The 14,574-nt window shown below is 33.8% G+C and overlaps 1 protein-coding gene and 1 pseudogene across 1 annotated transcript; one reads left to right on the top strand and one right to left on the bottom strand.

The window, feature by feature from the left end:
• Nucleotides 1-238: 238 nt before the first annotated feature.
• RpL14 (ribosomal protein L14) lies at nucleotides 239-4,513 on the bottom strand. The gene is made up of 5 exons (XM_067283881.1): nucleotides 4,416-4,513; nucleotides 1,556-1,657; nucleotides 645-839; nucleotides 454-507; nucleotides 239-386 (listed from the first exon to the last, which is right to left on the bottom strand). The coding sequence occupies exons 1-5, from the start codon at nucleotides 4,416-4,418 to the stop codon at nucleotides 282-284; spliced, it is 459 nt and encodes a 152-aa protein (XP_067139982.1). The 5' UTR covers nucleotides 4,419-4,513; the 3' UTR covers nucleotides 239-281.
• Nucleotides 4,514-6,706: 2,193 nt separating this feature from the next.
• Nucleotides 6,707-8,452, top strand: LOC136986268 (uncharacterized; annotated as a pseudogene).
• Nucleotides 8,453-14,574: the final 6,122 nt, after the last annotated feature.

Genomic DNA, 14,574 nt, shown 5'->3' with positions numbered 1-14,574 from the left:
TTGTCAAGAAATTTTAAATTAACTAGCACAAATTTTTTCAAAGATTTCCCAGTGGAAGAGGTTTACTATGTTTCGTTTACACAATATAGAACTCAATTACAAAACAAGTTATAAGAAAAGTTAATTGAAAATTGACTGATCACTATATTTATTTCTTTTCAGAAGACGTTTTTTACCAACAGAATAAAATTTTCTTCAAATCAATGAAGGATTAAAATATTTTATTAACAATTGGAAATTCTTTTCAAAACAGTTTATTTGCTGAAATTTTTTACAACAATTTATTTCTTAGCTAGCTTCTTCACTCTCTTGGGTCTGGGTTTGGGAGGATTTTTCTTGGCCGTAGCTTTCAATTTGAGAAAAGCAGTACGGATTTCTCGATTCATCTAATAAAAAACAAAATCAATAAATTTGAATTCACAAAAATTGTTACACAGTGTAAAGAAAACTTACCAATTGCTTGGCCTTGTATAACTTAAAACGATCAAAGTCGTTCATATTCACTCTCTGAAATGACAAAATTTTGATAAAAATCTAAATATCTTTAAACTATAGATCAATGAAGCATATAATGGTTCCTTAAGATTAAATACAGAATAATTCAATAGTTTGCAAAGATTGCAAATATCAAATAAAACCAATACCTTCTTCCTAGCTTCGATTTTCTTAGCAAGTGGAGTTTCTTTCCATTTTTCACTAATATTTTCCTTTTCCCATGCTTTCCTAACAGTTTTGGTTGAAGTGCTGTGTGGTATCTTTATGCGAAATTTTGTCAGTCTCAACTTTTTAAACTGGATGGACTGTCTGGTTACCCCAGAGCATGGACCATCTACTAAAGCCTACAAGAATATCATAAGCAAAATTGTCTTTTAGTTTCCTGCAAATTGATTAACTTCGTAAAATTTTCTTAATAATAAATTTAGCTTAAAGTATGAAATTGATATTTATGGATTTGCAATGAATAATGATTAATATTGTCATTACTAACTGATTTTATTCTACTATGCAGTAATAAAACAGCCTTAAGAGCCTCTTTGATGTCAGAAAGAATAATTGGATAATCTTAATCATATTTTATTGATCAAGCCACACTTCTAATATGAATTCTGATTTGCTGACAGAACATGGAGCTGTTAAATATACTATGCATTTACTATCATAATACACATCATATTTAATAGTTAAAACACAATACTTTTGAATTAAATACTAATAAGTAGTTCATGAAAATTAACATTGACATTAAAATTTTGAGTTTAATATTATCTAGAAAAAGCCAGATTTTTGGAACTCAAATATTTATACTGAAACATGACAAAAGGGACAATTTTCAGAGTAGAATTCGTCATCAGAGATCTCTGACGGCAATTCCTATCAAATTCTTAGGTTCATCATTTGTTGCCCATCATTTGCCATGAAAAAGAAATTTTATGTTACTAAAGAATTCTTTATAAACCAAACTGCATCTTTCATTATATTTTACTTTTATATATGAAATATAATATGATTTTTAATGTATTAAATTATCAAGTATATCAGAAACATTAAAACTTACTCTATTTTGGTCTATTATGTCAACAATGACACACAGTTTTCCAGCATTAGTACCAAATGGTACATAGGCCACTCGGCCTATTTGCACGAAGTGACGAAACGCCTGAAATAAAAAAACTCTAATTAATGATTATAGTCATGTGGATTTTGATTCTAAACATATACAACATTGCAATAATCAGAATAGAATTTGTCAACATAAATTTTCTGACGGCAATTCCTATCATATTATTAGGTTCATCCTTTTATTGCTTTGCATAACAATTGTGATTTCTTACAATCATATTTATATTATTGACATAAAAGGAAGTTAATTGGATGCGAAAATAATTCTAAGTGAAGTTAAACTGGCTACTGCAGTTAACATAATACAACTTTGAGAATGGATAAATTTGAAAAACATTGAATACAGTCAAACCTGTTTTTATGCGCTCTTTTTATGTGCAATTTTTATTTGTGCGGTATAGTTGGCGACTAGTCTCGTGCGATTCGTCATGTCTCACGTTGACTTATTATAGCTAAATAAACTTATTATAGCATAAATGCACTTATTATAGTAATATTATTGCATGAATATGCGAAAAATGAAATAATTTACTTTTTAAGTAAACAAAACACCACCTGGACAAAAATATGTAAAACAGACGATAGACCAGACGATGCAGTCAAGTGCTGACATCTGTTGTCAATAAATTCTATTTCGTACGGTTTTGAGTTATTTTCTATGTGAGACTTTTTTTTAATTGTGTTGCGAAAACTATTATTTACAGCCATTCGTGAAGTTTCGCGAGATTTTTTTTAATGCGGTCCCTATCCCCCCGCATAAAAACAGGTTTGACTGTATTTTCAAAAAACTTCACACACAGAAGGATGTAAGAATACTACTGCAGGACAGGAAAGATAAAACAATATCCAATCTTCCTTACTTTGCACTACATCCTTTTACCCAGATAGTCATTGTCCTGGTTGAAAATGTTTGCATTCTCCAAACTTGCTCACTGTTAAGATTTGTAAACTTATAAAGAAAACAATACACTTTATTATCTGAGATAATAAATTCATTAAAATATCAAATGATGCTAATGTGACCATGAACACTATAGTGTGCATATGATATATGCAATTTTCACATAATGTGTAAAAGAAATGCTATTGTTAAAACTAGATGTGGTGACATTGCTTGAATAAATTATCTAATGCGGAAATCTGAAGCATTTACATACTTAGAGAATACTAGCAGCTGATATCAAGTCTGTGGAAGTATAGATAAATAATATAATACCCAAGCAATAAAATTGTCAAATGATGCTGTGCATGGACTATAGTGATAGAAACAAAGTGAATGATTAAGATCTTCATGTATGAAAAATTTTACTATTGCATATACCAAGGAACTCATTTACATAAAGATCTTTGATTTAGGTGAAAAATGTACTAAAGGAATTCACAAAATGCAGCTTTTCTTGACCTGTGACGTGCTTGTAATGGCTGCATTCAGCAGAGCAAACAGTTGTAACCAAGCAAAGGTGTTTCAACCAGTAGCTGTTACATAGTTACACCTGCCAAACGACAAGTAATGTATGCTTTGGAACAGGAAGCAGCCATCCATCATTGGTTCAGTTTCAGCTAGGTAGCACAAATGAAAAATGCTACTAAATGTCACATCAGAATACCAAACATGTTCCGAAACAGTATTACTTAAGAGCAGAAAAATACTCAACAGCTCCGGAACTGTTGAATCTGCCGAATGTAGCCGATGTCTTCTTACAGGTTCTCCTTCCTGTATCAAACTCAAATTTGTGCATAATCTTATATATAATTCTCATTGTTTGAGGTTTTTCAGATTAGGGTCAATTTCAGAGGCAAACAAATAATGGCAATTAATTTTTGAGATAAGAAAAATATTAATTTTAATCTTTGCACATCATTTATAGCTATGAAAATCGAATTTCTGAGAATGATATTACAAGAACGCCTACTCTCTTGAACCTTTTTTTTTTTTTTTTTTAACTCTTTCTACCCAGTGGGCACTAAGAAGGCCTCTTTTAGCAAGTCCATTATTGGATCGACCAGGTCCACAATGGGGCTGCTGGGAGGCGAGGGACAAGCGACGACATACAGACAGACCATCTCCCTGAAAAATTCCCACGGATTTTTCGACTCGTCCAGATTCGATCCAGGGTCCTCCAGAGCGGTAGGCTGCTTCCTTAACCATTTGGCCATACGGGCTTTCTCAAACCATTAATTACTATTGGAATTTCATATGGAGGTCAGTTGTTTAAGTAAATGGTAACTGGTAGATGGGAAAAATCATGTCAGTATCTATCTCTAGTCCAAAATATATGAATTAATAGCCTTATTACGTTGAAGTGATCTTTGATTACTTACATAACTTAAAAATTCCATAATAATGATTTAAATTCCTTAAAAATTCAATACATTAAAATGAATATCAACTTATATATGAGAAAATGGTAGATAAATGAGAAAACAAGAAAATTATAAAATTAAACATTCTTTTGTTAAAGTTCACTTTCTTTCACTAACAATTTATTTTATTATTTATTACAATTAATCAATTAATGTAAATATCTAAAGTTATAACAATAATTTATTACAATATAAAGACACATTTTAAGAATAATTTCAAAACTCTTAACTTATAAATTTCAATCCGGAACACGTTTAGACAATGAATAATATGGAAGCAGCCACGTGGGCAAGCCATCTCTCTATTTCTTATTCACAATTAATGTTTACGCAAATTTAAAGAAACGTTATCGTTTTATACGATCTTAAATCTTTTGAGTTAGTAATATAAATATCTTATAAACTTCGAAAAATATTTGTTCAGTTCTTACCATTTCACTCCTAAAACAACGGCAACTAAAATGGCGATCGAGAATAGAAAATTGCCAAATTCATTAGCTTTAATATCTTATAAAAACATTGCCAAAAATAGCCAGCAAAAAATCGTTTGAGCAAAATTACTATAATATTTTATTTTATTTGAAGCAAAATTATTATTAAAATAAATAAATTTTAAATTATCAATTAAATGTTTTATATAAATTAAATTTTATTAAAAATAGTTTTAAAAACGAATTTCTCTGATAAGTAGGGTGACCATGTCACGGTTCATTGGAAACAGTCGGATTTCCCGTTTTCAACTCTCAAAAATAGAATAAAATTTTAAATAGAACCGTATTAAGGTCTACTGATGTAATATAACCAATTTATCGGTTATATATAAATATATTTTTTTTAAAATAATCTATGTATAGCTAAGTTAAGATATGACAACCGGGTGGCCGAGCAGCTGAGGTGGCAGCTTACCGCTCTGGAGCCCGACATCCGGATAATTTTGAATCCAGTTTCTTACCACCCGGCCACTCCATTGTGGACCAAGCAGAATTCATAATAGGCTTGCTGAAAAGACCCCCGTACTGCCCACAAGGCAAAAAGAGTCGACGGCCGGATGGCCGACGGTCAAGGTGGCACCCGGGGTCAAAATATCCCCAGGAATTTTTCGGGGAGGTGGTCCGTCCGGATATGTCGGTCACCGTCCCTCACCACCGGCCGCCCTATTGTGGGCCTGGCCGAACCCACAATAGGCTTGCTAAAAGAGGCCCTCTTGGTGTCCACAGAGCGAAAAGAACAAAAAAACAAAAGACCCATTTAAATCTGTCGCAATGTAATTTCTTTAAAGATGTTAATGAAACTTTTGTACCTGAGCCAGAAGCAATAAGGCTCGAAAAATGATAATTCGAAGGAAAGGAGAGGATAGAAGATACTAAGTCATTTTATTATATGCATATTTATTTACTGAAAAGCTATTAAAGTCACATAGTTCATACACTTCCCATTGATCAAATTGAACAAATGACGTCTCAAATCAAACCTTGCGACCTGTAGATGGGCAGAAAACGGTATAAAATTGTACATATTTTGACTCACTCAAATTATTAACGGTTTTAGCGATTTTTGATATGTTTCATGACCAGTGTACTGAAATGTGGTCTATTATTATAATCTTTTGTCATGTACTAAAATTCGTATCCTTATTATCTTAACGCGTACATTTCATAAAACTAAAAAACTTCAAATGCATTTATAAAGTTTATATTTATAAAAAGCTTATATTTTTTTTAGGTGACTGCGTTATTACGTGATTCACGTTGACTTTATTATTTGTAAGCAAGATGATAAAAATGTTAGATTTATTACGTTTTATTTCAATCAACATAAAAATAACTTTAATGTATACAGCTTGATTAACTATTAAATAAAACAGTCTACTTTATGGTGGCCACGGAGAGATCCGGAGCGCCGAGTAGTTAAGTTCGCAGCTTACCGCTCTGCAGACCTGGGATAAAATTCGAATTGGCCAAAAAGCACAATTTTTTCGGAAGATGGTCCATCCGAATACGTTCACATGACTGCCCTATTGTGTGGCTGATCGAACCCATAATGTGCTCGATAAAACGGTCCTCGTAGTATCCATAGGTTGGAAATTTTTAAAACATTGAGACATGTTAGTATTAAGTTACTATTGATAATACGTATCTTTCCAGTAGTGGATTATTGAGACCCTAGCGAAATTTTGTTATAAGGCCCTATATGGGAAAGTATTGTTTTTTTTTTAAATTAAAAAAGACAATAAAATTATTAAATAATAAGGTTTTTCTTGGTAATATATAATTTTTAAACGCTCAGCATCATTTTAGATGCATATCTTTTTGTTACGTAATTTTTGAAGTCTCTCGAGACGATGAGGCCCGTGCATCTATTGGATAATTCATCATGTATCTTTCAATTGTTCTATAGTACGGACGGCTGGGTGGCCGAACGGTCAAGGTGACAGCCTACCGCTTTGGGGGACCCGGAATCGATTCTAGACGAGTCAAATAATCCCCAGGAATTTTTCAGAGAACTGATCCGTCTGGGTATAGAGTCCGAGCGCAAGTTACTCGCGCGCCGCCCTAGTGGCAAATATTTACATAACATATAAGAGTTCGCTAAAGAATGCATATGCGTTATATCTGAGACATTTTGAAAACCGTACCTAGTTCAGTAAATCGCTTATTGTTTTTTAATTTGTATTTGAGTTATAATATTAAAAATGGGTAAATCAAATGTAAATTGTTGTGTTTGGACGTTCTAATACACTAGCAAACACGCAACATGTAACGCCGAAAGTTTCATTTTATTGTTTTCTGGCAGGTCTACACCTTAAACAGAAGCGCCAAATTTGGATAAATTTTGCTAAAAGACAAAAGGAAGAAATACAAAATTTATTGTTAATTTTAAAAAAATTGACACGAATAATTTTATAAAAATATCCTTGTAAATTTAGTAAAAACGGATCACAGTGGCTACCCTCTAAATCAGCACAGATATGCAGTATGCATTTTATAGATGGGGGAAAAAGTGAAGATCCAAGATGTCCAAATTATAATCCAACAATCTATCCTGAAAAAAGAAGCAATGAAGAAAATTGTCGACACGAACAGTCAATAAAGAGATATAAACACCTAATGAACAGAAGGAATATTTTATTTGAAGAAGCAGGAAGACACCTTTGATGTACCAATTGAAAACAATTTTTTAGACCCTAAAGAAAAACAAAAACGTGACTGGAACTCAAACAGAGGCTACAAACGAACAGTTTGGAGACGTAAAAATTTTTATTTGCATGACTAGTAACAATGTTTCTGAAACTCAAGTTTCCCATATTAAAATGATTTCAAAAGAATGTGGAGAAAATCATAGGTCATGTCATTTTAGTAGTGTAGCAAATTTTCATGATGATCAATCTTTAAAAGATCTAATATCAGTAGAATTCGATGTTTTCAATTTACTTTTAGACATGCTTCCAAACAGTCCTGTTAGAATTTATGAATTGTCTTGGGAAAATAAGTTACTAATTTTTCTAATGAAGTTAAAGTTGGGTTTGTGCTTTTTTTTTAAACTCTTTCCGCCCTGTGGGCACTAAGAGGGCCTCTTTTTAGAAGGCCCATTATGGGTTCGGCCAGGCCCACAATGAGGCGACCGGGTGGCGAGGGACGGGGCCCGACATATCCGAACGGACCACCCCCCGAAAAATTCCTGGGGATTATTCGACCCGCTCGGATTCGATCCCGGGTCCCCCAGAGCAGTAGGCTGCCACCTTGACCGCTCGGCCATCCGGCCGTCTAAGGTTTGTGCTATTCAGCATTAGGTGCATTGTTTGGAATTCATAGAACCACCATTAAAACATAGTTTTTACAAATTTTAGAAATTATTTTTGTTGCAACAGAAGATTGGATTATTTGGCCAACAAAATTATCTATTAAGGCTACATTACCTCAATCATTTAAAGAAAATTATCCTGAAACAAGAGTAATCATCGATTGCACAGAAATTAAAACTGAGAAGCCATCATCAGTTCAACATCAAATTCAGTTTTATTCCTACTATAAATCTGCTTATACTGTAAAATATTTAATTGGAATTGCCCCATCAGGACATAACTTTTCTTTCTAGTGGGTATGGAGGAAGAAGTACAGATTCGTTTATAACAAATGATTGTGATATTCTACAAAAACTGGAGGAGGGAGATATTGTTATAGCTGATAGAGGGTTTCCTCAAATTAAATTGGGTGTCGAAAATAAAAATTCTATTTTAATTATGCCTCCTTTTTCAAAACCAAATCAAAATCAGTTTAGTGCTAATGAAATGGACGAAACATACAAAATTGCTCGTGCAAGAATTCACATTGAGAGAACCACTGGTAGAATTAAAATTTTTGAAATATTGAACTGTAGATTACCCATTTCACTTCTTCCATATGCAGATAAAATAATGTTTGTTTGTGCAGTATTAGTAAATCTGCAGCCACCAATTATAAATGAGTGAAATTTTTTTATTGTGAAAACACTGAAACTTAATACTATTTACAATTGCAGGTAAATAATAATTAAAGTAGAACATTTGCATCTTCTCTAATAGTGAATAAATGAACGTCTCATTTTTTTCCACTTTAAGTATTACATTTTGTACAGTACATCATTATAGATAAATAAATAAGAAAATTGAATATTTGTTACATATAAAGCTAATTGGATTTGTGTATAATATATGCTATTTTCTTTTAAATAAAGTTTAGAACTTTTAAACTCTAAATATTTTACAAATATCTCATTTGTCTCGAAATCAACAATTTTTTTAAAAAATCTTTACACGTGTAAGGGCGTTTAATTTCGAGTAATTTCTAAACTAAAACTAAAAGCTAAATTAAAAAACAATAAGCGATTTACTGAACTAGGTACGGTTTTCGAAATGTCTCAGATATAACGCATATGCACTCTTTAGCGAACCCCTATGTGTTATGTAAATATTTGCCACCAGGGCGGCGCGCGAATAACTTGCGCTCGGACTCTATGTCGGACCCTGTCACCCCATTGTGAGCCTGGCCGAACCCATAATGAGCTTGCAAAAAGAGGCCCTCTTAGTGCCCACAGGGCGTAGAGTTAAAAAAGTTTTTTTTTTCTATCGTACCAGGAAAAGGATACAAATTATTGGTAAACAATTTTCCAAGGTTCTTTTTATCATTTTCATATAAAAACTGGGAAGTGACACTTCTATATTCAATCTCAGGATGATTTATTATACACGCTAGTACCATTTTCTCGTCTGAGAAATTTTTTGTTTCGTTTCCCCACCCCACCATTATTAGCTTAGTGCATAGTAAACAATGATGTACTCCTCTATGCAATCACCCTTTACCAGGTAATACAATATCGAGGAGTAACGATTACATCTATAACAGTATAGGATTACAAATTTGGACAGAGACTGACAAATAGACCGAAAGTAAAGCCAGTTTCTCGTTTAGTCTAGGTTTAAACAATTGTCCCAAAGGGTTTAATACAAAGTGAAAAAACTATTGTATGTTATCTCTGAAGAACGATGCCAAAAAATCTGACAAGTTGTTCCCAGATGTTATGAGATTTTATTAAAACTATAACTTTTATATTATTAATCATAATAAATAAAACTGTGTGTGGCGCCATCTGTTAAGAGATTGCGTTATAAAAAAAACACATTTTTAATTATTATGAAATGGCAAAAAGCTTAATTTTGAGGGTAAGGATGAGTTTCACAAAGAAAATTGTAAATGCTAATAATGAGTAAGATCTTCATTAGGTCTGGCTCCTTTCAAAATATGTGTTCTACCTCTATCTCCCTACCCCCATAATCTCTAATCACTAAAATAGCATCAACACCCTTTACATACAAGTTACTGTGCCAGATTTTGTTTCTTAATCTTTAGCTCATCCTGCAATATTAAACAAAATAGATGTACACACAACTTTGGGTAATAGTGTTTTGGGTTTTATGGATTAAGGTGTCAAAATATCATGATTCCAAAAACCCAGAAGGTTAAATGTGACATGATTACAATATTATAGTATAACAGTCAGGAATGTAATTCATGTTAGATTAGAACAGCCAGGAAAATAAGAAAATAAAACTTTGAGATGATTACAAAACTTTCCTGTGTTCCAACACTTTCTGGAACCTTTTACCGGTGTTAGACGCAAAACGAAAAAATTTCTGTTAACGTTTTCGAACTTTGTAGTTCTTCTTCAGACGGTAAAAAACGAGGAACGCAGATCGAATAAAAGAACGAGTTATTTTTAAACCGAAATCGAATGCTTCACGATGCAGCTGGTCAGACATGCGCATACGGTGCAAGCAGATGGCGATTAAAGGTCCGTGTCGATGAGGGTCTGTCAGGCGGTGGACAAATTGAGTTCCTCTTTATAATTAATGCAGGTGGCGGTGCGGCTGTGTTTGTAAATGGAGATAGCCTCCAACCACCTCAGATGTCGTCCACTCCAGCAGCACTGGCCACCGAATTGGAGCATGTCAGACGCGTAGCGACCATCCACGGATACCACAAGCTCGTTAACAGATTGGTTAATCGTCACCGTCGCACAGCACGTATCTCCGACATCCGATCCCGTCTCGCCAATCAACCTGAAGATGAGTCACGGATCCCCGTCACGTATAATCCGTATGTGGCGACGTTATATAAGAAGATTACCCGCAAGCGCCATATTAAGATCGCATACAGAAGACGTCCCACCATCTTGGACATACTCCGTAACGGGAAGGATCCCCCGACCCCAACAGACTTCTGGGCGTTTATTCCATTCCTCTTAAGGATCACAGGTTTGACAGAAACCTTGTTTACATCGGCTCAACCAAGAGATCTTTGGGGATCAGATTACGTGAGCACAATGCTGATATTCTGCATGAGAGAAATTCTACGGCACTCTCAACTTACGCCACCGATCCGGACATCGAAGCGGCCCTCAACCAAGCCAGGCTTATCATCGCATCGCCTCACCCTGAACATCTGAGGTGGTTGGAGGCTATCTCCATTTACAAACACAGCCGCACCGCCACCTGCATTAATTATAAAGAGGAACTCAATTTGTCCACCGCCTGACAGACCCTCATCGACACGGACCTTTAATCGCCATCTGCTTGCACCGTATGCGCATGTCTGACCAGCTGCATTGTGAAGCATTCGATTTCGGTTTAAAAATAACTCGTTCTTTTATTCGATCTGCGTTCCTCGTTTTTTACCGTCTGAAGAAGAACTACAAAGTTCGAAAATGTTAACGGAAATTTTTTCGTTTTGCGTCTAACACCGGTAAAAGGTTCCAGAAAGTGTGGTTACATCCCCGGTGTTCCTTGATGTATGTAGATTTTTCTTGTGTTCTTATAAACAGCAGGGAAAACAAGACTTGATTTTGAAGGTAGAGATGGGTTTCTAGACTAAGGCTTAAAACTCATACGAGTAAAATTTTCATTAAGTTTTACCCCAGCTGAAATATGACCCATGACCCTTGTTTTCCTGCTTCCTTGAATTCCGTACTCTAATGTTTAATATCAGCAATGTCTCTTATATACAAGTTACCACGTCATATTTCATTTCTTAATCTTTATCCCATCCTGAGATGTTAAGCAAAATAGATGCCAACACACATATCCGTGGAAGTTTTTTGGGTTCAGAATGTCTCAAATGTTGAGATTTGCAAAAAACCAGGAGGGTCAAATTTGACGATTACAATATAACAGCCAGGAAAGTGAAACAAACTATTGGAAAAATTATGATTTTCATATTACTAATAATTGGTTGTGATGTAGAATGTACTCCTTAACATAAGAACTTGGAATGTTAGAACACTGTATGAACTGGGAAAACTTGATAATCTAATTCAAGAAATAAAGTCAATGTGGCTTGATGTTGTAGGTATTTGTGAAACAAGATTGTACCTTTAAAATAGACAGAATCAGGAAAGCTAAACATGAATTAATATACAATAATGAACTCAGGAGCAGAGGCACATGTAAATGGAGTAGCTGTCATAATGAAGAATAGTATAGCAAGTTCAATAAAGGGCTTCACTGCAGTCAACGAGAGAATCATTTCAGTAAAGATGTTCAACCTTTTGACATCCTCCAAATCCAGGTTTATGCACCCACAACTGGCCATGAGGAAGATGATGAAATATTCTATGAAAATTTGAAGGAATCGGTGGAAATGCAAAATCAAATGATATAATCATAGTTATGGGTGATTTTAACACAAAAGTGGGCAATGAGAAGATATCTGAATGCATGGGCCAATATCGGCTTGGTAAGAAAAATTAAAAAGGGGATAGACTCATTCAATTTTGTGAGGAAACTAAATTGATAATCACCAACACCCTGTTTAAACATCCAGCAAGAAGAGTGTATACATGGAAAAGTCCAGGTGACATATGCAGAAATCAAATAGACTTCATTTTGATTAAGGAAAGATTTAGATATATTATAAAACAAGCCAAGTCATATCCTGGAGCACATATTAATTCCAACCATAATCCAGTTGTAGTGAAAGCAAAAATTAAACTAAAAACCTGTAAGCAAAAGTTAGTATCAAAGAATTTAAATTCAAAAATATTAAAGGAAGAGAACATAAAAGTAAAATTTAATGACAAATTTAATAGGGAAATCAGTAACAATAAAATAAATAATGTAATCAATTGATAGAGGATATCAATGAAGCATGGAATGCCTTTAAGAAATGTATAAGTAGAGCTGCTGCTAATAACATCCCAATACATTAGGAAAATTAACAAACCTTGAATGACTGATAAAATTCTAAATATGATGGACAATAGGAAAAGTTTGAAAAATAAACCAGGATATAAAAATTTAACAAGATCTGTAAAAAGAGAGTGTAGAAAGGCTAAAGAAGAGTGGCTTAATAAAAAATGTGAAGAAATTGAAAGTTTGGATAAAGAAAATAAAATAGAAAAACTCCGTGAAAAAATCAGAGAAATAACTTTTAAAAAATGGAATTTTCAAGCACAAGATATAAGAGATATAAATGGGAGAATAATCTTGGAGGCAGAAGAAATAATGAAAAGGTGGTATGAATCAGTGTTCCCTCTAATTTTTTTTGTAGATGAGCAGAACATATACTTCTCTGAGCAAAAAAAAAAATTTGCTGAGCAGATTCTGAGCAAAAAATTTTTCTGAGCGCATATATATATATATATAATATATATATACAGTGGTGATATTTGGCGGGTTTGCACAGGTTTGGCCGAACCCGTTGTTAAAGTTTTTCGAACGGGTTCGGGCCTGTTGTTAAAATTTTCAGTTTCCCGAACCTTGTTAAACACACGGAACATTTCTCAGTGGGTTTGTTTTTTTTAAAAAATATTAAAATATGCGTATTATACTCTGTAATACTACTAAACTAGGGCCTTATACCCCGTTTGCACCGAGCATTTCAATCTAGATTGTGAGTAAGGTCGGGGAGTATGTCTTGGTGCGATCTCTCTTGACCGTTTCAATCGAGGTTTAATCGCGATCGATTCAAGAGAGTTCTTGAAAGTAGATCCAGTGATAAGAGAGATCCCAGAATGCCATGTGCGCGAGACAACACAAGATAGCTGTGAAACACGTGTCGGGCTATGGACAGTGAAAGAAAAAGTATAATGTATCTTGAGAGATGGCGACATGTGCCTATTTCTAGAAGTGCCATATTGCAGTAAAGAATTTCTCTGCCTTAAAAAAAAAAAAAAAAAAAAAAAAAAAAAAAAAAAAAAAATATCACCACTGTATATATATATAATCTTATTTTTTCTTTTTCCTATAAAAATTAAAATAATTATAAAGTAGAGATTAAAATTCAGTTTAAAACATACTTCCATACAAAATATTATCTTTTGTCAATGATTTAATGTATTTAATCAAAATATACATAGCAATAATCATGTTGCAGACAGAGTGAGAAGTAAGTAAACAACAATTCAAATCAGTGTGCATGCTCGCCTGTGCAGCACATAAATTCTCATGCGTGACCACGCAGCTTAGAGGGAACATTGGTATGAATATGGAAAGGAATTATTCCAAGGCAATAGGGAGGAGATTGAATCTCGACCTAACCAGAAGGCCCACCAATACTCAAATGGGAAGTTGTAAAAGCCATTGATAAACTTAAACCCAGTAAGGCTGCTGGCCCAGACAATATGGAGCCAGAATGGATCAAAGCTCTAGATGATGGAGGCATCAAAGCACTAGAGCTAAGTTATACAATGACATTTATGAACTGGAATACCTCCCTGAAGACTTCAAACAGTCTATATTTGTTCCAATCCCCAAAAAACCAAAGCAAATTTGTTCCAATCCCCAAAAGCAAATAAGTGTGAGGATTTTAGAACCATAAGTATAAATAGTCATGTGGTAAAGGTTCTAACTTATATCTTGTTAAATAGAAATAAAGGAAGATGGACTGAAGGCATAAGTGAAACACAAAGTGGTTTCCAAGAGAATGAACAAGAGAAGGTATTTTCAATTTGAAAACTATTATTGAAAGGTATAAGGAAAAACAGAAATATACTTATCTTTGTTTTATAGACTATACAAAGGCGTTTGATAACGTGAAACATGATTACCTTATTAAGTGT

The sequence above is a fragment of the Centruroides vittatus genome, unplaced genomic scaffold, assembly GCF_030686945.1.
Source record: "Centruroides vittatus isolate TY-2023 unplaced genomic scaffold, ASM3068694v2 scaffold_1015, whole genome shotgun sequence".
Lineage (NCBI taxonomy): Eukaryota > Metazoa > Arthropoda > Arachnida > Scorpiones > Buthidae > Centruroides > Centruroides vittatus.
Note: the sequence above shows the minus strand (reverse complement) of the source record. Positions and strands in the feature narration are given on the sequence as shown.

Excerpts from the sequence above, each read along its gene's own strand:
- RpL14 (XM_067283881.1), bottom strand. Across the intron at positions 508-644 it reads AAATCGAAGCTAGGAAGAAG|AGAGTGAATATGAACGACTT; the intron begins GTATTGGTTTTA and ends TTGTCATTTCAG. Across the intron at positions 387-453 it reads TATACAAGGCCAAGCAATTG|ATGAATCGAGAAATCCGTAC; the intron begins GTAAGTTTTCTT and ends GTTTTTTATTAG.